The sequence below is a fragment of the Egretta garzetta genome, unplaced genomic scaffold, assembly GCF_000687185.1.
Source record: "Egretta garzetta isolate BGI_Z169 unplaced genomic scaffold, ASM68718v1 scaffold361, whole genome shotgun sequence".
In the NCBI taxonomy this organism is placed as follows: domain Eukaryota; kingdom Metazoa; phylum Chordata; class Aves; order Pelecaniformes; family Ardeidae; genus Egretta; species Egretta garzetta.
The window spans coordinates 1523136-1545554 of record NW_009258688.1 but is presented as its reverse complement, the minus strand read 5'-3'; the positions used below and the strand labels follow the sequence as shown (position 1 = coordinate 1545554).

The following is a 22419-nucleotide window of genomic DNA, read 5'->3' as shown; positions in this document are numbered from 1 at the left end:
TCTTGACAGCAACTACTAATTTGTGCAATTTAAGTCCTGAGCTCCCCGCTCCAAGAGAAATCCAGTAATAGGAAATGCTTATTTTTGGGGGAGATTTCAGTAACGTGTTTTGGGCAAGCTTATTGCTTTGCCTTTTTAAAATGCTCCAATGATTTTACACAGATACTGAAAACAAACCTTTGAAGTGTAGAGATTACTGAATGTAACAAAGCTGGTAGTCAGGAAAAGTTCACATGCAAAATATAGGAATGGTATAGATTATATCATTCGCATACGTATCATACTAATTTCTTCTCAGATATGCAAGTATGGCTAGAAAAGATCACATTGTTTCACATAATACACTAATAAAATAAACATTACCTGTGACAAAAAGGCAGGAGTAGAGTACATCCTGACACGTTAAACTTGTAGTCTGATGGAGCTATCTAGCAAGAGCTGACAAAAATCTCACTAGCTAAATATGTTTCATTATGTATCAAGATTTTGAAGTGATAATTCTATTTATATATAGTTTCATATTTCAGTTGACTTCCTTTTCAACAGTAAACATGCAACAGGGTTGAATATCTACAAAGCTGTGGTTCCACCATAGTTTAAACCAAACAGGTCTTTTGTAAAGGTCAGTTCTATTATTTCAATAACCTGCTAAGGTTAATAAAACCTATCTGCTCCTAGATGTCATTCTGTTAAACAGAACTGGAGCATCTAAAATGTTACCCTGGTAGCACTTTTTTCCTAAATTTTAGATTAAAACTTTCACAAAGCGTGGATTATGGCATAAGCATCACTGTGAGCAAGCACGTATACTTTACTGTTTTGAATCTTACCTAGAAATCTCTGCTTGGGAATTCTTCTCTCCATCAACTGTAAATGGTGATGCTCCAGTTAATAATTCATACATAAGAACACCGACACTCCACCAATCAACAGCCTATAGAACAACAATAATTATGTATGTTATGATACATTGAATTAAAATTGTTAACAAAATATGAGCAAAACGATGCACTCAGAAAGCAACTAGCAGAGGAAGAGTCCACCTATGAATATGAAGGCAAACCTGAATACAATAAAGGATAAACAATTGCAGTACTGATAGGAGGTATCTAGTACAATAAATTAATTTTATTTTGAAATCTCTCCACTTAGCTTCTTCAACTAATTTCTCAGGCTGAACTCTTTCCATTGAAGTTCCTTTTTTTTTCTCCCCAGAATTAATCTTTATTTTTACCATTGTAGTGATAAGAACTCTAAAACGTACTCAAAATAACAGAGGAACCTAAGCCTTGCTAAGAAGCAGAGGAACCTGAGTTTTTAGGGCTTAAGAATGAAACTAAGGAACTTTCAAAAAGCACCATTTAAAGAGTACAAGTCACATGTGATACACTAATCATATTATTCATATCTCTGATACCTCATACCTTACAAAATATTTCTCGCTGCTATGAATAATAAAGGAAACAGTTTAGTCATTTCAACAAAATTAATTTAACTACAGGTGTTTGAACTTCTCAGTTTTACTTCCACGACATTTGCAAATCAATGAAACTGAAGTTCTGCTTTACTTATGGTGACAACATGAACACCATACAGGAAGACAATTAGTGAAATGATGACAATTTGGCCTCATATTTTAGGTTTTTTGCTTCTAGACACAGATTCTGATGTTTTATATATTTGGCCAAGAGTGCCTAGAAGAACTAGCTGAAAAAGACTCTGTACTGTTGGTAATTATCTTTGCAAATACACAATGATCAGAGAAAATTCCAGAACTTTTTCTTGGCATGTTTTTTTCCCAAAGGAAAGGGAGGATCTGCAGAATCAGAGGTCAGACTTTAAAAAAAATAAATACTGAAATACTAGAGCAAGTCTTTTAGACAAACACTACCTAGAAGACATTACACATCAAAAACATTAATGAGAGCATAGCATACTAAAGCCATCTCATTTCCTTTTTTAAATAAGACCTTAGAGTTGCTAGATATGCAGTAAATATGAAATACACTAAAAACCTTCTAACACTGTGTCACATACATTGCCAATGGCTAAGCAAAGAGTGTGTGGTGTAAACAATTACCATCACATAAGTAACTGGAAAATCACCCTTATTTGTCAGCTAACATTCCATATCAAACTGTAAAGCTGTTTCTTATAGAACACTGTATGACTCTGCACTACATCTAATGAAAGTATCAGAACCAAATATAACAGAACAGAGATTCCTCTTTAAATCAGAAACAATATTGAATTTATAATCACTAGAGAAGACAGTCACAATTCAAAGTGACCAACAAATTGGAAAGATGCTCTGAAACTGGAAAGACTAAGAAACAGAGTGCAGAAGAGAGCTTTAATTCATAAGTTTGTAAAATTCCATTTTTAATAATGATGAGGCAAACAGTGTGGTAGAAGATGCAGAGACTATAGCAGAATACAAAGTAGGTATGAGACAATGAGTAAGTGAAAAGACAAAGCACAGTCTATTTTATGTTTAATAGAAGAATCAGGGAGGTAATCATTCCACTGTACTTCAAACTGACAAATCTTAGCTGAAACACTGTGCCCACTGCAATATGCCCTACCTAAAGAAATATACAGGCAAACTCAGACCAAAAGAGAAACAGAATGCGTAGAGAAGGAGAAGAAAGAACCTTCTCGGGCAAAGTCAGACTGAGTCCAGTTAGTCTAGAAAAAGGAGATGGAGGGTGACATAACATTTTCCAGTGCTTAAAAAGATTGCTACAAGGGGAGCTGCGATCAACTATATTCTGTGACCCCCCCAACAGAAAGACAAGTCAACGCAATCTACAGCAAAAAAACCCAGAAATTAAATATACTCCAAAACTTCTCAGTACAGTGAACAATCAGAATAATTTATCTAGAAATATTGTAGAATTCTTTTGGGAGTAGGGGTTTTATTTTGTTTCAAATATCATCTGTGAATTATGGTTGTCTTGATCTTTCCCATCATTTACTGACACTTTAATTCATAATAAAACTTAAGCCTCAAGCTAAACAGAATTAATTTTTACAATCTGAGAACATTTATAACATTCACAGAATCACAGAATCACAGAATCGTAAGGGTTGGAAGGGACCTCAGGAGATCATCTAGTCCAACCCCCCTGCTAAAGCAGGCTCACCTAGAGCATGCTACACAGGACTTCATCCAGGCGGGCTTTGAATATCTCCAGAGAAGGAGACTCCACAACCTCCCTGGGCAGCCTGTTCCAATGCTCTGCCACCCTCAGAGTGAAGAAGTTCTTCCTCATATTCAACTGAAACCTCTCGTGTTTCAGTTTGCATCCATTGCCCCTAGTCCTGTCGCTGGACACCACTGCAAACAGACTGCTTCCGTCCTCTTGACTTCCGCCCTTAAGATATTTGTATGCGTTGATGAGATCCCCTCTCAGTCTTCTCTTCTTCAGGCTGAACAAGCCCAACTCTCTCAGCCTTTCCTCGTAGGGGAGATGCTCCAGTCCCTTTATCATTCTGGTTATCATTAATAACCCACTCCATACTTCAAGAAGGAGGATAGATTTCCCTGACGTACGATTTAAAAAATATATCAGAATTAGCCACAGAATAGTGATTTTTCCACTCTGAACTACACAGCTTTTTATTTAAAAAGAAGTAAGGGTCAGCTATAGTTTTTATCTCACTGCACATTTAGAACAAATTTTGAATAGAGCACGAATGAGCCTCAATACCTTTATAAATATGCCTTTTATTTAAGACTAAAAACTGAAAATACATCATAGCAATGTTTTTAAACATACACAATAATCTATTTTAGGACAACTTGAAATAAGGCATGTTTAAGTAAGACACTATTGCAAACCCCTCAAGCTGAACAACAGGGTTGCCTAAATAATTGCTTTCTTTTCGGTAATAAACTTAGATAGAACATACCTTATCATGTCCTGTGTCTCCACCTCTTACAATATCTGGAGCCATGTATTCTATTGTTCCACAGAAGGAATATGCTCTCTCATTCTAGCAAAAAAAAAAAGAAAATACAATTCATGTCAAACAATTATATTATACAAATCATATGGGACAGATATGGCTAAGAGTTCCAAGATGCTGGCAGCAATTCTTCTCCAAATAGCTCAGAACTGCTAGCTAAATCATATTCCATCATATGTAGAGAAGTATCACATAATGCTACAGAATATTTAGCCTTCTATGAAAAAATAAAATGTCATAGGTTTGTGTGGCAGTCTAAGATAAGCACACAAAAATTAATGTATTGATACTTAAACTTCCCCGTAAGTCTAAATGATCTATGCATTTCAGAACTACACAAGATACCCTAAGGTAATATAGACACACATTCTGAAGGCTGCAATATCAATACTCTAGATAACAAATGAAACCTTTCCATTAAAAAGAGCATTTCATTATAAGACGTACAATTTCACTACATTGGATACAAGATCCTTTGGGTTCCCCATTTTTAGGCATTTATTATGACCTCTAGAAAAGTAATTTTGTTTCACAACACACACATATATAAAAAACACAACATTCTCTCAAGAAGAGACTTGGAGAGAGACAAGAGAGAGAAAGAGAAAGGCAGACAGACAGAGTTTTAAATTTAATTTTATTCTACACACTGAAGTTATTGTCTTGATTATGTTCAAAACTAAGCTGCTTTTACAGGCATGTATAATTGTTCCCTCTTAGCGATTTACCTTTGAGGTCAACATGAGGTCATGCTGTACCTTGCTAATGACGAAAGCACATGTGTTTGGGCCATGCAACATTGTTCCTCCCTTATCCTTCAAGCTTCTAGCATTTTGGGGAGAGATCCTGATAGGTCCTTTAAAGAAGAGTGTTCAAAAAAGCAAATATTTCAAAAGTCAGGTTTTACATTTGTAGATTCAGATTTGGAGTTTAAAACAGGTGCTATATAAAAGAGTGTACTACACTAATGAGAGGAAGCTTCTAGAAGTAGAAATAGTGCTCAGTGCTACCCTGAGGCATAAAAATTAAACAGTCCAACAGCATATTATTAAACTGTATTGATTAAATACATATACTGTGACTGTTTTTGGGGGGTAAACTTCTGAGTTCAAAATCGTTATAGGCCTAATTTTGTTCAAATAGTAACTCAAAATACTAACTTCTGAGACAAAAACCATAAAATAAACAACTTTTCATGATTCCACTTTCCTTTGACGCAACTATTGTTTCTCTTTGAATCTATTTTCCAGTACCTGTTATCTAAAAGAAAAATAGTGCGATAAAAGCAAAACCAAAAAAAATTTCAGAAATCCCTAGCCCTCCATCCTGGCGTCAGCCAATCTAAAGCTATTCATATATCCCTCTATTCATTTTTCCTTCAGCTGGGAGGGAAGGAGGGGGGAAGAAGGGGAAGAAGGAAAAGGAAGGAGAGCGAAAAATACAAAACAAACTGTTCTTCACTTGCTACCTCTCCAAAGAGTAAAGATAATGCAGCCAAGCTAAGATTTATGAAAACAATTTATAATGCTAATGTATCAAAAGAAACGGATGAAAAAATATAATAATTTATTTAGCTGCAAATTCAGCAAATCATCCACAAAATCATCTTTTTTTGTCTCCATATTGTGTAATAAAGTCAGGCTACAAGATACTACAGTGACAAGAAACAGACTGGGGAGTTGTATATGGACGTATACAGTGGTACAGCAGAACCCTTATGATCTCAGGTGCCTTTTGCTGGTGAGAAGGCCCACTAAAACATTTCAAAACATGAAGAATTATTAGTAGCAGCTTTTTTGAGGAACAATTACAATCATTACTACACATAATTGGTGGTTCCAATTTTCAGTTATATTTACTTTTTACCTTTTTTTACCCTCTACAATCATTTTAGCTTTTAATATGAAAGATGGAATTTCTGAAACTATTTGAAAATCAGTTTTATTTCTTTAAATTCGTGTGTGAGGGGTTTTTTTGTCCCTTGCAAAATTCAGTGTTTAAAAGCCTCAGAATAATTTTGGAGATTTAAAAAATTGGTATTGTATAATTTAAAATCATTTCTTATAATTAAATTTCAATATGAAAAACTCATACTGTAGGTCACAAACAGGCATTTAGAAATTGAAACACTCTGCAATATGTTTGTGATGAGGTTTATAAAAACCCCAACTTCTAATCCACATAGGTAAGTAGTTGTATCCTTTAGCTCTTGCTTCCTTTTCAGTTTAGAAGTGGTCTGCAGCTGAAATTCAAGGCTGAACAGAGCCAAGAAGCAGCAGTTCTTAGCAAGAAATTGAATAGTAAATTAAGTAGTAAATTGGAACTCAGGAAAAAAAAAAAAAAAAAAGATGGACCCAGTAAGCATTTTCTTCATAATCACTACTGATTTGCCATTACATATACTAGCATCATATTCCAGAAGCCCTGTTAGTTAACAGCTTATGACTGTTAACAGGGCGACCATTAAGAAAAAACACCGATACCAACCGTTCATAGTTTCTTATTTAAAGAAGCTCAGAGGACTACAGCACTCCCCAGAACGTTTATCAAGACAGCTGTCTGAAAGCAAAGCATTCTGACTCAACTACAAATTGACAAAGATTTGCCTTCATAACGCATTGAAGAAAGTCCCGACTTCAGACAGCTGAAGTCACAAAATCTGGATACTTCTTTGTCAGACACCTCCATTTATGTTGTGTTTTATTAAATTACAAGCCCCTCCACCTACACCTTGCTGTTACTTACAGAACACAGTTTTTATAGTATTAAGTTTCACTTAGGAGCACTTACAGAAATCTGTCATTGTTAAACATGCCTCTTGTAGGGAGCCACTAATAGTCTTTACTATTATGCATTACATGTGGGTTTAAGACCATTTTCAAAGAATGTTACCTCAAATAACAGTTTATTTTTTTGTCCTGTTCTGGTCTCCCCAGTACAAGAGAGACTTGGAAATACTGGAGAGAGTCCAGCAAAAGGCCACTAAGAAGATTAAGGGACTGGAACAGATGAGGAAAGGCTGAGAGAGCTGGGACTGTTCCACCTGGAGAAGGGAAGGCTCAGGGGGATCTCATCAATGTGTACACATATCTGAAGGGAGGGTGCAAAGAAGGGAGAGCCAGGCTCTTTTCAGTGGCACCCAGTGACAAGACCAAAGGCAATGGGCACAAACTGAAACACAGGAGGTTCCCTCTGAACATCAGGAAACGCTTCGTTACTGTGAGGCTGACTGGGCACCAGCACAGATTGCCCACAGACATGGCTGGGGGCACCTGGGTCTAGGCAAATATGCTTGAGCAGGGGAGTTGGACCTGATGACCTCCAGAGGTCCCTTTCAACCTCAACCATTCTGTGATTGTGACAAAAAGTCACTGTAATTTGTATCTCACCATTCATTCGTGAAATCACTTCTCACTCACAAATCAAGTATGCAGCCCCCGCCAAAATTTCAAAAGTCACAACCAAACCCCATTTTGTATTTTGCCCCCCCAAATTTACATTTCATTCAACTTCATAATATGAATCCAAACTCCAGAATACATACTATTAATACTTCCATGTTCCAAGATATAAGACAAGCAAGGAAGTTATAAAACAACCGAACTTGGATTACCTACAGGTGAATTCTCACTGAACACATACATCTTGTAATGCTCAAGCTTAAAATTTTTTTTGCGTAACGCAGAATGCTCATTTTCTTCCCTCATTCAGCACACGTCCCTTAACCATTGTGGTTCCCTCTTCTGAGATGCAGAACAGCAAGCAATCATACACTAACGGAAGGAAACAGAAGTGTGGCTAAACCACCTCTAATAGCTCAGTATGACGATATTGACCTTGTTTTTCAAAGAGTGCCATAATGTTTGTTCCCAGTCAGCAATGCTTCCATGTTCACAGATAAGCTAGACATAGTCTTCAGTCTTCTGGGTTTGGTTTCTGTTTTTTTCTTTACCAAGCTCAGGAACATTCCTGAAGATTTATGCAATAGCATAGTTTTTAGTAAAGGTATACAAAGTGTCTACCTCAAACCAGTTAGCTGCTTAAGAGTGCAACAACTTTTCATGAAGCCACCAATACAAGAGAATTTTGTTCATGTTCTTAATCAGTGAGCATAGATAGGTTCACCTGGACAGCCAGGCAGTTCACTTTGTTAAACTACCCCTCTGTTAAATTAGAAAAACAAGTTATATTCCCTTAACACTTACTCTTTGAGATGAGCTACACACTGACACTGTGGATCTGCCTGTATGTACTGACAGACTGTTTCTAATGTATACTCTAGTACTACACCTGGAATAGACATATAACTTTTCCCACTTCACTTACAGCAATATAAAAAAGATAGCATACTGCCTGCTTCCTGAGTTCTTTGCAATCATTCTGAGTGATCTGAGCATCCTAGTGAAGTGTAACTGCTTTAACTTGCTAGGGCACTTTCAATACCATGTCCATATGATCCCTGCAGCCTTTTTTCCAGTTTATCTATTTAGCATCCCATTTTCCGTTTCCTTCATCAAAAAAGAAAGACTGTAATTTGTCTTCCAACCAGGAAATGTTGACAGCACCTAGCCACTGAGCAGCTTTAGGACAGAGTTAGAATTCTGTGACTGTCCAAGATGGAGAAGTGTCTTGTGGATTAGCATTTCTCTGAGAAGACAGCCACTTAACCAAAGAAAAAAACCCTCAGAGCAGTGTTGTCTTTGCTAAGATTATGTACACTGACCTTAGCAGGTTGACCACAATTACACCATTTCCAGAGATCAAAAAACCTAGCTCCACAATTCAACTAAAAGTGCTGACAGAAGCATGGAGGTCTTGCATGATCATGTTCTTGGTGATCTCGTGGTATCATCACTTGGCCCTACTTTATAACTAAGGAATGCTAGGCAGGCATTTGAAACTACCTGAAGTTGTAGAAAGCATATGTGTAACCTTTCCTCCTCAAAGACAGAGAAGAGCCTTCAGAGTTCTCTAATGAGCTCCCTCATCAAGTTAAAAAAAAAAAAAAAAGCATGTTAACAGTGGCAAAAAAGTAAAAGGAAGAAGCTTCATTTCTCTGCAGAGACTGATCAAACTAACCACATCTACAGGACAAGCCTGACTAACAGAGAAACAGTCATAGAATCATAGAATCGTTTAGGTTGGAAAAGACCTTTAAGATCACCAAGCCCAATCGTTAACCTAACCCTGCCATCCCACCACTAAACCATGTCCGTATGCACAACATCTACCTGTCTTTTAAATACCTCCAGGGATGGGGACTCGACCACTTCCCTGGGAAGCCCGTTCCAATGCTTAACAATCCTTTCAGTGAAAAAATTTTCCTAATGGCTAACCTAAACCTGCCCTGGCACAACTTCAGGCCACTTCCCCTTGTCCTATAGCCCATTACCAGGGAGAAGAGACCAACACCCACCTCACTACAACCTCCTTTCAGGTAGTTGTAGAGGGCGATAAGGTCTCCCCTCAGCCTCCCTTTCTCCAGACTAAACAACCCCAGTTCCGTCACTACTGTAATACAAGGATGTGTCCTTGATAGTACACATCCTTGTCTACAGCAATGGAAATTCAGTTTAACAACATTTGCAATGGTAGCTCAGAGAGTTATTAGGTCTTGTAACTGTTTAACAGGTCATAACAGGGTATGTGGGACAAGAACTGTAATTCCAAAGTGAACCACAGGAATTAGCTGAGACTTCAGGAGAGCCAAGGAATCACACATGCGCAACATGTTCCTAAAAGGCTCATCTCTACTGGACCAGACTGCCTTTTGGCAGCCAGCTGTTTGGAGAAAGGGCTACTTCATTGTGTCTGATTTAAGACGCTACTGTGCTGGAGGGATGGTGTTCGTTTCCAATGCTACACGAAACTCTCACAGCCCAGACACACAGAAAATGTCTGACTCAATGTCCTAACACATCCAAAAGGGAATGGAAACGGGGCAAAGAAATAGAGACAGTAGATTCACAACGGGTGTTTCCCAACACCTAGGGGGTGAAGACCTCTGTTATTTTATCACAGGCACCCACAGATCTGCATCTGAGAAACAAACTGTGTTTTAATACTTGGCTGAAGACATCTTCAACTAAGAGGACACAAGTAGACAACTGAATGTCAGGGCCAAACTAGTATTCATAAAGAAAAAAAATTTATTCTTAGAGCAGAGGACAAGATCCCAAGAAACGGTTGCACAGTAATAACAACTCATTCCATAAGCAGTGAACATCACTAGTTCAAGGACTCAAAAAAATCAAGTTAACCATACCCTCTGGAAACAGACATCTGCATAATTGGAAAGTGCATCTTGTGATTGTCGTGCTTAGTCATAGCATAGCAGACAGGGCATCCAAGTCAGCTTGAAGAAAAGTACAGAGAACACCTTTTGGAGCTCCAAAGCAGCCCCAGAGCAAAAGATGACCCACATTGAAAGGTTCAAGACTCAAGCAGGCAAGGGTTCATGTCTTGAGTACCTCCTGAGCCAATGGTGTCATCAGTATGTTGCTGCTGAGTACTAAAGAAAATAAGATTTCCATTTAGACTCCTGCAGGTAACTAGAAGTTACACCAAGAGAAACATACAATCTATACCAAGATTAAGCACAAAATGCACCCACCTTTAGCTAAATTGGCTGTTCATACAAGAGACAGACTGAGCAAACTGGAACATGCCATTTGACCATTGGAAAAATGGGAGGAAAAATGGGAGGAAAAACAAAGGTGATGATCAAACGAAGTCTTAACCCACAAGATTTTATTTCAGAGGCCTCAGAACAAGACAAACACACATCAAAGCAAAGCACCCAAACAAAAGCATGAAAGAAGACTACAGAGGTGTGAATGCTGGAAAGCGTGAGTTAAGATAAAGCTAGCTAACAGAATACTAAAAGGTAAAACAAAAAAAAACCCCACACCTGCAAAGAATAGCCAGATGCTTTATCTAGAGCATCCGGCTCAGAACACCGAGGCATATTGCAAGTACACTATTCTATACATGTGCACCAAGCCTGAGGAGAGCATCTATTTGCCCCTACTGCTCTGGGAAAATACTTCAGAGCTTAAGCATTTGTGATTTTATCTCCAAAGTGTGAATGCAGATACGGAAAGCACTCAAGTGTCTTCAGACAGCCATTCTGCCATTTGAAGATGTATTATCTAACGCTGAAACGTATGGCCTTTGAAGTACTTCTTCGACTTGACAAATTGCATTCAAACAACACGTGCCGCTGCTCCAACAGACATTGGTGTCCTACAATCCTATGGCTTATTTTATTCACAACAGTCTTTGTGCAAACACATTTTAGCGAGAGGATTAGCGAAGTATTCACTGAGGCCATTCTTTTCAGCATTCACAATTAGGACGCACTTCAACTACATGAAAGGTCACCTTTGAAACAGAACAGACTGCTTCTGTTTTCCAACTACTTAATACACAGATACTTTGTTCTTAGCCAAGCTAGACTACTACCCTGAACATCAGATATGAAACATTCTGAAACCATACTACTATCATATTCCTTCAAACCTTGAAACTTGACTCTTTAAATGAATTTCGCAACTTTAAAAAAAAAAAAAAAAAAGCTACTCTTCTCTAAATGGTCTTTAACAGCGTACGTGTTCTCCAATAGGAATTCCTTGCTAATAGAAGCAATGGTAGGATATGGTCAAAAGGTTTGGTTAAACCCTAAAGTGCATAATTTCTAGTGTAAGAATTCCAAGAAATGGAAAATACACAAGGCACTTCTCAGCTATTACATTGGCTTGGTCTTTAATTTCCTTGCATTCTGAATTCATATAAAATATTCTAAGGGACACAATCAAATCCTTTAAGAATTACTCCTTTAGTGTATTCAATATTAACAAACTGCAACAAAGCCAAAACCTAGAAACACTAAGTGTTGCTGGGACAAAATACACAAAGACAACCTCTAGACCTGAAGAGTCAGAGTTGCCGTCTCTGATAGCATGTATTTCATCTGTCAGCAACAACTCTGCAACTGAGTAACACCTAGTGACTCTGAGCAAGACGGTGCCACGGAATGGAAGGGAACCAGGTAGCCAGACAGCAGCTCACTGAAGGCATTCGGGGCTGCTCTCAGGACTCACTCCCCAAGTCCACTGAAAGATTCTCCAGTCCAGGCAAGTATTACTTACTGGTTCTTGTCACATTTTTGTTACAGAGAAATAATGGAATTACTACACATGTTTTGGCTGGGTTCTTCCACAGATTTCAGCAACATTCTTAAGAGATTCCTATGCTTGTCCATACTTGTTAGGTGGCAAATTAAATTGCTTTATTCACTTAATCTGACCTCATCATTACAAAGGTTTCAAGTGTTATGACCTAGCAAGACAAGAGGAACGCTTAACTGTTGTTGGAATTATTCTGAAATGGCATAGCAAGTTTAAACAAGGTTTTTAATCTAATACAGAAATGGCCTTTCTACTTAAATCAAACTTATGAAAATCAGTTTAGCTAAAACTCTGCATATCTAGGGTCTTCTCTTTAAGTAACCACCAAACAGATTATACTTCATGTAGATGTGTATACCATGTAAATCACATGAGCTACTACGTTTCCAACTTCTATAAAATACTGAGGGCTGCAAGTAGAATCCACTACTCTGCTATGAAAACACCTCTCACCTACCATAAAATTGGAAGCAGTCTGAATGTAACATATGAGCTAAAAAGAAAGTCAGTCTCCAGAAGATGTAAATTTTCAAACCAACCTTTTGGAACTGGTAAAGTTATGATCCATGTAAGACCTTGCTTGCTCTGAATTTTATTTAGTGAATAAACATTCTAGCATGTGCAAATCTGTAATCTTAATTGTTACTCAGAAGTATTTACAGCCCAAGTTTTCTTCTCTGATGGAGGGCAAGTCATCTTATATTAATAGTACATAGCATGTAGTAACTTCTTGGCAGATAAAGATTAAAAAAAAAAAAAAAAGATGTCAGCACAGGGATAAGACTCATAATTGGGAAGGGATCACACAGAATAGAAATGAATGGCAGTTGTTAAAATTCCTTTGACACCACAGTATTGTAATTCTTGCACAAGATGGTGCATTTCCAACTTATGTTCTAGAGTAAATAAGATTTGCAGGGATGCTGTGCTTTTGGCTCTCAAGAAGTTCAGCAGAGATGATTGCTTGCTGGATACCACAAACTACATGAAGGAGAAACACACAGAAAGAACCTTCACCTTTGAAGCCATTAATGTTTCCCAGGTACATCAACCAATCTCTAATGAAGGAAACCAGAGGCTGTTGATCTCTCCTGCAATTGGGGGACAAGAGGCTGGAGTACAGCCCTACAGAAAGGGATTTGGGGGTTTCTGTTGGTAATAAGCTGAGTATGAGTCATCAGTGTGCTCAGGTGGAAAAAAAGGACCAACTGTATCCTGTGTGTGTTAAGCACATTATAGCTAACAAGTCCAAAAAAAAATTTCTCCCATTATATACACCAACGGTACAGCCTCACCTTGAGTATTGTGTGCAGTTGTAGGCTCCACTATATAAAAAAAAAATATTAGAATATGTCCAAAGGAAGGCAACAAAAATGGTGAAAGGACTAGAGGGCATGAGTTTTGAAGAGCAGATGAGGATACTAGATCTGTTCAGCTAGGAGCAGAGGAGATGGAGGGGTAAACTTACTGCTCTCTACAATGTTCTCATGATGGGGAGTGGAGAGGGAGGTGCTGATCTCTTCTCTCTGGTGGTGATATGAAGCAAGGGAATGGCATGAGGGGAACTTCAGATTGCTTTTTAGGAAAAAAAATTCTTCCCTGAGAGGGTGGTCAAGGACTGGAACAAGCTCCTCAGGGAAGTGGTCATAGCCCCAAGCCTGTCAGTGTTCAAGAAAGTGTTTGGAAGTGTCTTAGATATATGGTTTAACTTTTAGGTGGGCCTGTGTGGGTTCTGGAGTTGGACTTGATTATCCTTCCAACTCAGGATATTCTATGATTCAATGAGACCAGAGCACAGCATGTTTCAACTACACCAGGAAACATTTCCCTGATGTACAAAAATCCTTAGGTATATATAATTCTTCACAAGTTTTTACAAAACTAAGAAAGGAGACTTAATACAGCAGATTCTTCAAGAAGATTTGGCCTTGCCAAGTATTTCTGGTATCTGCAGAGACTGCTGTGAATTGTGCTGGATACTGTCACAGACTGCAAGGTTATATTGGACAAATCCAGAACTGGTTGTAAACTTCCTTAAATGACTGTTTCCTTTTGTGGTATGATTATCAATATACTAACTGTACCTAAGAAAAGTTCTATTTCTTAAGTAGTGCTTCACACAAATTCTGAACAGGAAACCCACAGCACAATTTCTGTGACTTCTCATATGCTTCCTCTCACATGATCTTAAGTTTGTGTGGTGAAGACTGCTCTTTCTTTTGCATCAGCTACAAGAGTCTACCAGAAGAAAAGTCAGTCTGCTCAAAGACATAAAATAGATTGCATCATTCTGTTTTGAAGGTTCAGTGATGGTAATTAACATCCCTAGTATGCTCTCATGAAGGCTTCAGTAAAAAAATTGCTTGGGAGAACAACGCTGTCCCAAAGGATACCAAGTATCTAACTTTATTAGAGTATTTAACAGCTCCTGGCACTAATTTAAATTGAACATACAGAAGTCCGAACACACTCTGCATAAATACTTGTAACTGATACCTGGCTAGGACTATGACACTTCTCCCAGTGATCAACAAGTCATTCCAAATGAAACCTGCATGTTACACTTCCACAGAAGGTCTCACTCAAAAGGGTAAGGCAGAAAAGCAGACTTCAGAACTAGAAAGAGCAACAAGAGGTAATAGTACTGGAAACATGCTAAACATGCAGTGAGTCCTCTTGAAGAATAATGCTAGTGTGGTTTTGTGAGGTTCCTGCAATCTGTAAATGTGCATATTTATCAGTATCAATATAATAGCAACAGCTTCAGCCACAATAGTACAGCAAACAGCCCTTCTATTTTGTGGTTTTACCAATTTCTTAGTTAACATGAACATTTTAAATAATACATATTAAACTGCCCCTTCTAATCATTTTAGTTTATTCAATGCATATTTGGAAATTGACAGAAGCATCATTCATTCTACTGTTTCTATGAGGTCATTGAAGAAAAAAGTAATTAGTTGAGAAATAAGCAAATTCAGACAGTAAAGTCTAGAAAGGATATATTATGGCACTGCATTCAGGAGTAAGACTCAGATTTAACTAGTGGTATGGGCACACCTAAAGTATTCCACAGGTTATCACATTGAATAATTTTCTTGTCCTTTCAACAACAACATACAAATCCATTTTTTAATCTCCTCAAATGCCTGAAGTGGTAGATCATTTCTAGGTATGAACAGATGTCAGTATTTGTACTGTGCTAGAGAAGTCTCACTGTTGCTTTTCATTTGACTAATCCAGGGAAATATGCTGGAGTTAAACTACCTTCCTTCACTGCCTATACCTTTAAACAAATGTTTCAAGACCGAAGTTGTCTTTCTTCCTCTATTAAAGGAAATTCAAAACCAGAGTTAACTTCAAGGTTGCATTAATTAGACCCTCTCTGAGCTCTATCAATAGCATAGCAAATAACATCAATCAGAAATAAAATTAAAAAAAAAAACCAACAGAATTTCTAGAATACAAGGGATAGTATCATTACTGCTGCTATTATGTACAGATGTGAGTGGATCTAATTAGAGTTCTGAAAGCCAGAACTTAGGTTTTGGCTACAAAGATAAGCAGTGAAAGCTTTCCTAGGATAACCATGTCAGAGCCCTGAGCTTATCAACAGGCTCTCCAACCTCTTTCCCCAGACCCGGGGGGTTAAGGCATAAGTACCAACACTGACACAATGCAGCTGAGTAACCTGTGTGGAACCTTGTCAGGGGCCTCGTCCACCTTCAGCTGGGAGCTGAAGTTCAGGCTCTCTTTCTTGATCCTTGTGTCAGCTGTGCTGCAAGTATGCCTGTACTTGGCTGAGTACTTTAGTGGATACACCAGCTTCAAATTCTGGCTTGACCTGAAGCCTCCCTCCTCATGACAAGCTTGTCCCATAACCACTGGACTGTTGTCTGAGCCAGTCTTACTACCACTAGACTTGCTCCAATCATCTTGTTTGGCAACTGTGGGATTGCGCCACTGGTCAGTGAGCATACTGATCCACACCTGCCTTGCTGTCACCCTTAGCTCCCAGCTGACACTAATACATCAAGCAGTCTCCCCCTCCTGCTGCTTCCTGACAAACTAGTCAAGAACCACAGTTCCTCTAGAAACAGATTATAAGACTGAAGAGCTTAAGTAGTGGAAAAGTTCGGCACTCTCACACGGAGTATCTCATACATCAGCTATCAGCAAACTGTCCTGTAAGCTACTGACTAAGTGAGCCATTAGAGTTCCCTTGATAAGTATCATGAGAAAACCAGGACTGCAGGATAAATCAAAAGAATACTGTCATAAATGGAAATTTACTTGCAGTGTTGTAGATGCCACATAGCAGAGATGCTACTAACAAGCGACCTGCTGAATGGATTTTGCGTTTCAGGAAAATCACAAGCAAAGAATGAAAAGCCTAAATTCCATACAGAAGCAGGCCTCGTACCTACAGTAAGCCTTAGAGGTCAACCTATCTGCAAGAGATTTTATTGATATTTACCTCAAAAATAAAAATTCACCAAGAAAAAAAACCACACGTTTCCATAGAAATCAGATCTGCAACATTCTTTGCCATCATTTTATTTGTCCGGAATAACAATAATTACAGTCTCAATTTAGGAAGGCATATGAAAAGTGACAGAAAATCCCCCTCATGGTTCAAAGACATGATGTAGATTTAAAATGAAAAACAAAAATCCTGTTCCAACAAAGTACGTGCCAGACTGACTTTTTTAAAAAAAGCAAGGACAAAAAGAAGTTTTAATTCTTTTGGGAGCCTTTTTGGTCATAATATCCAGACATAACACTGGGTAATCAAGCTGTCCATATCAGCAAGAGTACAGCTTCACCCAAAAGACCTCTCAGCCATAGACCGTTGCTTCTGTAGTTGTGACTTCTATTCCAGACCAAAACTATGATCTTTGCTGGAGACAGAAGGAAGAACAAAGACACAAAAAATGTTTAGTGGTACACAAGTTAAGACTGCTCTGCTGCATTCAACAAAATCATAATGTAGACTGTAGTATGAAAGTAAAGGGTTAGACTAGACTAAGAACTGTTGCAATATGGCAGATCAAAGGTCCACTTGTTTGAAATGTCATCTCAAGAAGAATTAATGAAAAGATAAATGTATAAGGTAATCTGAAATTAATTACAGATCCTATCCTGGTGACTGTTGCTACTTGAAGAAGCCAGTTAAGTCAAAATACCGTGTTGGTTACTATACCTCATGCCAGAGCAGGACACACTTCTGCTTCCAAAATAGACATGGAATCAGGCTACTCAATTTTTCAAGCAAGAATGAGATTTGCCTGCCAGCAGCTGCCATCAGAACAGGCACTTAAAAGGGAGAGCAAGAATAGCTAAACATGGTACTGCATGCCAGCCAAGAAACAGACAACCTTTACAGCTGTGGCCCCAAAACATAACTCAAGGCTAAGTCCTCATCTAATGTCAAGCGCAGGTTCAAGAAACCCCTTTCACAGATTTATACAATGGCTATAGTGCAATGTAATTGCAATTCTGCATGAAATTCTTCAAACCAGTTCCTGATACTGGATTAGTAAAGCAAATAACTACGAGAAAATAAAACAAAAGTCTCAGTTCTGCAGGCAAAAAAAATTCAGAAACAGAACATTACTGCGTGGGAGGAATGTAAGTATGCACCACTGTCACCCTGGATGAATGTTCTGTACTAGGCTCTTCTGAAGATTCCAATTTTTGGAAGACTTGTTTTCTAAAGCATCATCTTTTGAGAAGAGAGGGGTAACAGTACCAAAAGAGAGAAGTATGGTATACAAAGCAAATCCTGAAAAAAATCCTCTTTCTTCAAACAGAGGTAAAATAAGATATAAAAGATTCTGGGGAGAATTCTACTAGCTGCCACTACCAGCCTTCAAAAATTTATCTTTAAAAAAGAGAATGTAAAGAAAAAAATGCATAGGAGATGCCAACTAAACATTTATAGTATCAGAGAGCACCAGATGCAAAAGACAGAGGAATAGCAGAGGACAATTTTCTCAAATGCAATCCAGCTGGTTCTAAATGCATTTTGATATGGCCCTGAATCTCTGGTCATGTTAAGTTTTTCACACCTGATTGCCCAAGTTGCTTTGAAGGTAGGTATTCACAGTAATTCAAGAAGTAAAAAAAAGTATGAGAAAAAAAAGATTAGTGAGGATGGCAGCACTTGCCCTCAAAAAGTTACTCTTTTTTCCCTTGGAAAACAGAAACAGAATTTTCCCCGAGTTGATTAACAATATATTTTTTCAAGATCCGATAGAACACACGAGGCTATTTAACACACAGATCAGTATTTTTCCCCAAAACGTGATTTTTTTGAGTGGTATATTACATTAAGAGAACAGTATCCTTAGAGCAGTGACTGTAAGAAATCAGGATCTGTCTTGCAACAATTCTGAATGGCATTTTGAGATTTTGGTGTCAAAATCTGGACAGAATGTATTTTGCGCTCTAGTCTTCTGCATTATTGCTCCATGCTGGGAAAACACAATCACCTTTGTGATAAGCATTGAAAAAGGGATACCTCTTGGGCTAAGGCAAGAACAGTCATCTGGTCACTGATGGGGTTTTGCAATAAATGAGTCCAGTTCAGTTATGTGCATTTAGAGTGTTTGGTAAGTTCTCAATATTCAATTTCAGGACACTGAAAACACCAACAGAAGTACACCTATTAAAGCAAAACTTTTTTGCAGTTGTTTCATTTACTTTTCTAAAATAAGGGAAATAATGACCAATTGTCCAGACAGATCTATAACCGATGCCAACTTCTGTAGACTAACTTCACTATTCAGTTTATTCTTTCTTACTTTTTTTCTCTTTGCAGAAATGTAAATCTACTCCTTATGACTGTGCTATGTCTACGTCACCGAACAAATGTTTAACTAAAATGCAAGCAGATATAGTAAGTCATCTGCAGTATGGATTATTCTAACTCATCTTCGCAAGAGAATGCTCAGTGTTCAGAGGACGTACTAGAAAACTTCAATGATCAGACATCATCACCTTAATTGCACTATTATAAAGGTTCTTTCAGAATTAAATGCACAGCTAATCTACCAGGTTACTCAAGTGAGATGACAGTTCATACAGCACTAAACAAAAGTCAAGTTGTAGTCACTTCCCTCTGGTTCTGGACTACCTTTAAATTGCTCTAAGAACATGCATCTACCAAAACCCATAGTGGACTAACCACCTTCTTACAACTTTTCCTTCAATGAAATTTCTTTTAAAATCACATACTAATTTACTTTCCAGAACAAGACATTCACTCAACCAGCTAATAATTGAAAAACAAACAACAATTTAACAGTGAAAAGCATCTGACATTTATAACTAAATTTGCACTGATCAAGAGATTTTCAGATGGGAAAACAATGTATTTGAACTATTCATACTACACATCAGAAAAGTACACAAATATCCATCCAACTGACTTAGACTGCAATTCAATCGTCCCTCATACAGAGTATTTACTCTTATATTATTTATTACTAAGGCATTTGTATGCTCTCAGAAATATTGTTTGAAGACTTACAACGTTCACTATTTACTACATAATTGTTTTAAACGTCATTAAGCAATCACAAAAACTTCAAAACAAACTTAATCTGATGCAGAAGACGTGTACCAATGCAGAAGAATTGAGCATTTTACTATACTGGGGAAGAAAGTGTACTTTATAGGATTTAATTAACAAGAAAAATGCTAATTGTTATGCATAGTCCAACAGAATATATTATTACTACAATAATTCAATGAACATGTCCAGACTATTTTGATCTCCATGTATACTGAAGTATGATTTTTAGTATGAAGTATGAAGAAAATATGGGGGGGGGGGGAAATATTAAACAAAATAAGTCATATTTTAACAATAAACATTAAAAGACCAGACCTGACGGCTTAGGTTAAACTGACATTGACCAAATCAAAACAATTCCAGCATACAGTTACATCAGTTAATGAGATAAAAAAATGAAAACATGCCTAAGCTACAAATCCAGAAGATAAAGATAGTACACAAGAAATAAGATGGCAAAAAAAAAAAAAAAATATACCAACTTAGGGGGGTTGGGTTTTTTAAAGGTAAATGAAATGCTAGACTTGAAAAAAATAGCAACACCGAAGTGACTGCACTTATGCAATGAATAAAACAGTGTTGCAGAAGTTTCAATACGAAGTCTGTCAGTCCTATCAATTTCCCCCGCCCCTGATAGTTTATATTAATGTCATGTGCAAATATATTCTACATCCCAGTTAGACAGGAACTCAACCGAGATGGATGAAAGCATAAGGCTAAAAAGTGTCTTTTTTACCACGATTTTCTTTGCAATTCAGTTAAGAGTTAAAAATCAAAAATACTAGCCTTAAATTCATCATGGGGCTAAGAACGCAAATGCCATAAAACTTAATACTAAAAAGGTACTATTCATTTCAATCTCTTAATCTCTTCCCTAATCCCTTTCTATGGTTAGGCTAGTCAAACTGTAGGTCTTCATGAGATACTAGATAAAATGTGAATATCAGAGTGAATAATTAAGTACCTTGTGATACTGACCTATCCTACATGAAATTCATTTTTACTCAACTTCTTTATTCCAGTGAGGTTATTTCTTCTTTTTGCATGCAAATACAAGCATACAGACTTCATTTTAAAGATAAAACAAAGGCAAAACCAGACTGCCATTTCACTTGTACAAGACAAATTTCAGTTTTTCATGAATCAGTAGCATGAAATGCTTTAGAGCTCTCAAAATCATACTGCTTTCACCTTGGATTTGTGATTCTTGCATGTTATAAGCACTTTCACATAACAATTGTAAAATAAAGAGGATACTTGACAATGCACTCTTAACACTTATGCTTCAGTAGTTGCATAGCAGAAATCAATAGGTTTTTGTTTTCCTAGAAGTCACATGCATTTGCTTCCTTTCACACGAACAGTGCTTGGGAAAAGCAGCTTTCCATCTCTTCGTTGTTGAATAGTTATTTAATCTACTACAGTTATTATAGTCAAGAAATAGTACACTCATTATAAAACAACTTCTGTAGATTCTATGGAAATATCTAAGAACCATCAGATTAAAGCAGGGATAATGAAAACATTGAACTGTGATGTTTCCTAGCAAGTATCCCTAACTACATCTGAAACTCAAATATATGGTAAAGAATTCTCTCTGACAAGAATTGTAAACATAGTACATACTTGTAAGTGCTGACAATTTTTATACATTTATAACCTGAATACATCTTGTTTCAGAAAATACAATCTAAAGAGGGGGGGCATTACTAGAATAAATTCCACTTGCATAACTATACTTTTTTAATGGCAAAGTTCTTGCAAGAAGCAGAGTGGGCCAGGGAAGAAGTGTGAAGAAAGGGGGAGAAAGGAAAACACACTGTTCTAATTAAATTGCAAATGCTACAATCTTATCTGACTTAACGCAGTTGTGTAATTTTATTTAAAAGTCCTACCCAATGAGCACGAAAACAGATATAAAGCTATGCAGTTATACAAATTTCACAAATGTAAATACATTGGTTCAGAAGTGTAAGTTAAGTATCTCTTGTAACAAGAATTTTAAGTGTTCTAGTAGTAACTGAATTGTCTACACAGAATACAATATGAAATGTCAATTTCTACATGTAAATGGGTCATTTAATCATGTTTAGGCTCAGTAGCTGAATTACAATAGCACACATGAAAATTGCAGTCAAGTGCAGACAATTTCTTAGATTTTGAAAGCAAATAATACAATTGCAATTACCTTTTTTCCTTAAAAGAAACACTAGAAGTGTTGAGCTTTTTTGACAGGGAAGACATAAAATGTGGAGGAGAATATCAGAAAAAAATATGGTTAAATGATGAGATTTGTGAGGTATATACTGAAAATAGAACGGATTAGAGTCAGAGGAACCAACATTAAAGCAGTTTCACTGCTCGGTCATTTATTTAATGACTGGAGAAGAATCCAATTCAGAGTCTGGGAAAAGCAGACAGGCATCTCTGATGCTTATCTAAGTCCTCCCCTTTCCTTGCACTTCTTGTAAAATGTCATTCCAAAGGTGAGCGCAGATGAGAAATAAGTATTTCCTAAAACCACCTGTTTTGAAACTTAAAGAAGGTCCTGATTCATTATGAAATTCTTATCACGGGGAGGATTTTTGGTTCCTTCAACTCTGGCTCAAAGGCTGAAGGGCTGCTCCTTTTCTCTCCCATCAGTCCAGCAATACCATTCTGTGTACTTTACTTCATCCC

The 22419-nt window shown here is 37.3% G+C and overlaps 1 protein-coding gene across 5 annotated transcripts in view; it reads right to left on the bottom strand.

Moving 5' to 3' along the window:
• Positions 1-22419, bottom strand: part of RPS6KA5 (ribosomal protein S6 kinase A5) — an 84751-nt gene that overhangs the window by 30438 nt on the left and 31894 nt on the right. For 4 of the 5 annotated variants that reach the window (XM_035888711.1, XM_035888712.1, XM_035888708.1 and 1 more), the window contains exons 6-7: positions 3916-3999; positions 831-934 (exon numbers count right to left, since the gene is read on the bottom strand). In XM_035888711.1, coding sequence (XP_035744604.1) covers positions 831-934; positions 3916-3999 — 188 coding nt within the window. Of the gene's footprint in view, positions 1-830; positions 935-3915; positions 4000-4700; positions 4829-22419 lie in introns of all 5 variants that reach the window. The other variant, XM_035888710.1, reaches the window with a different exon arrangement.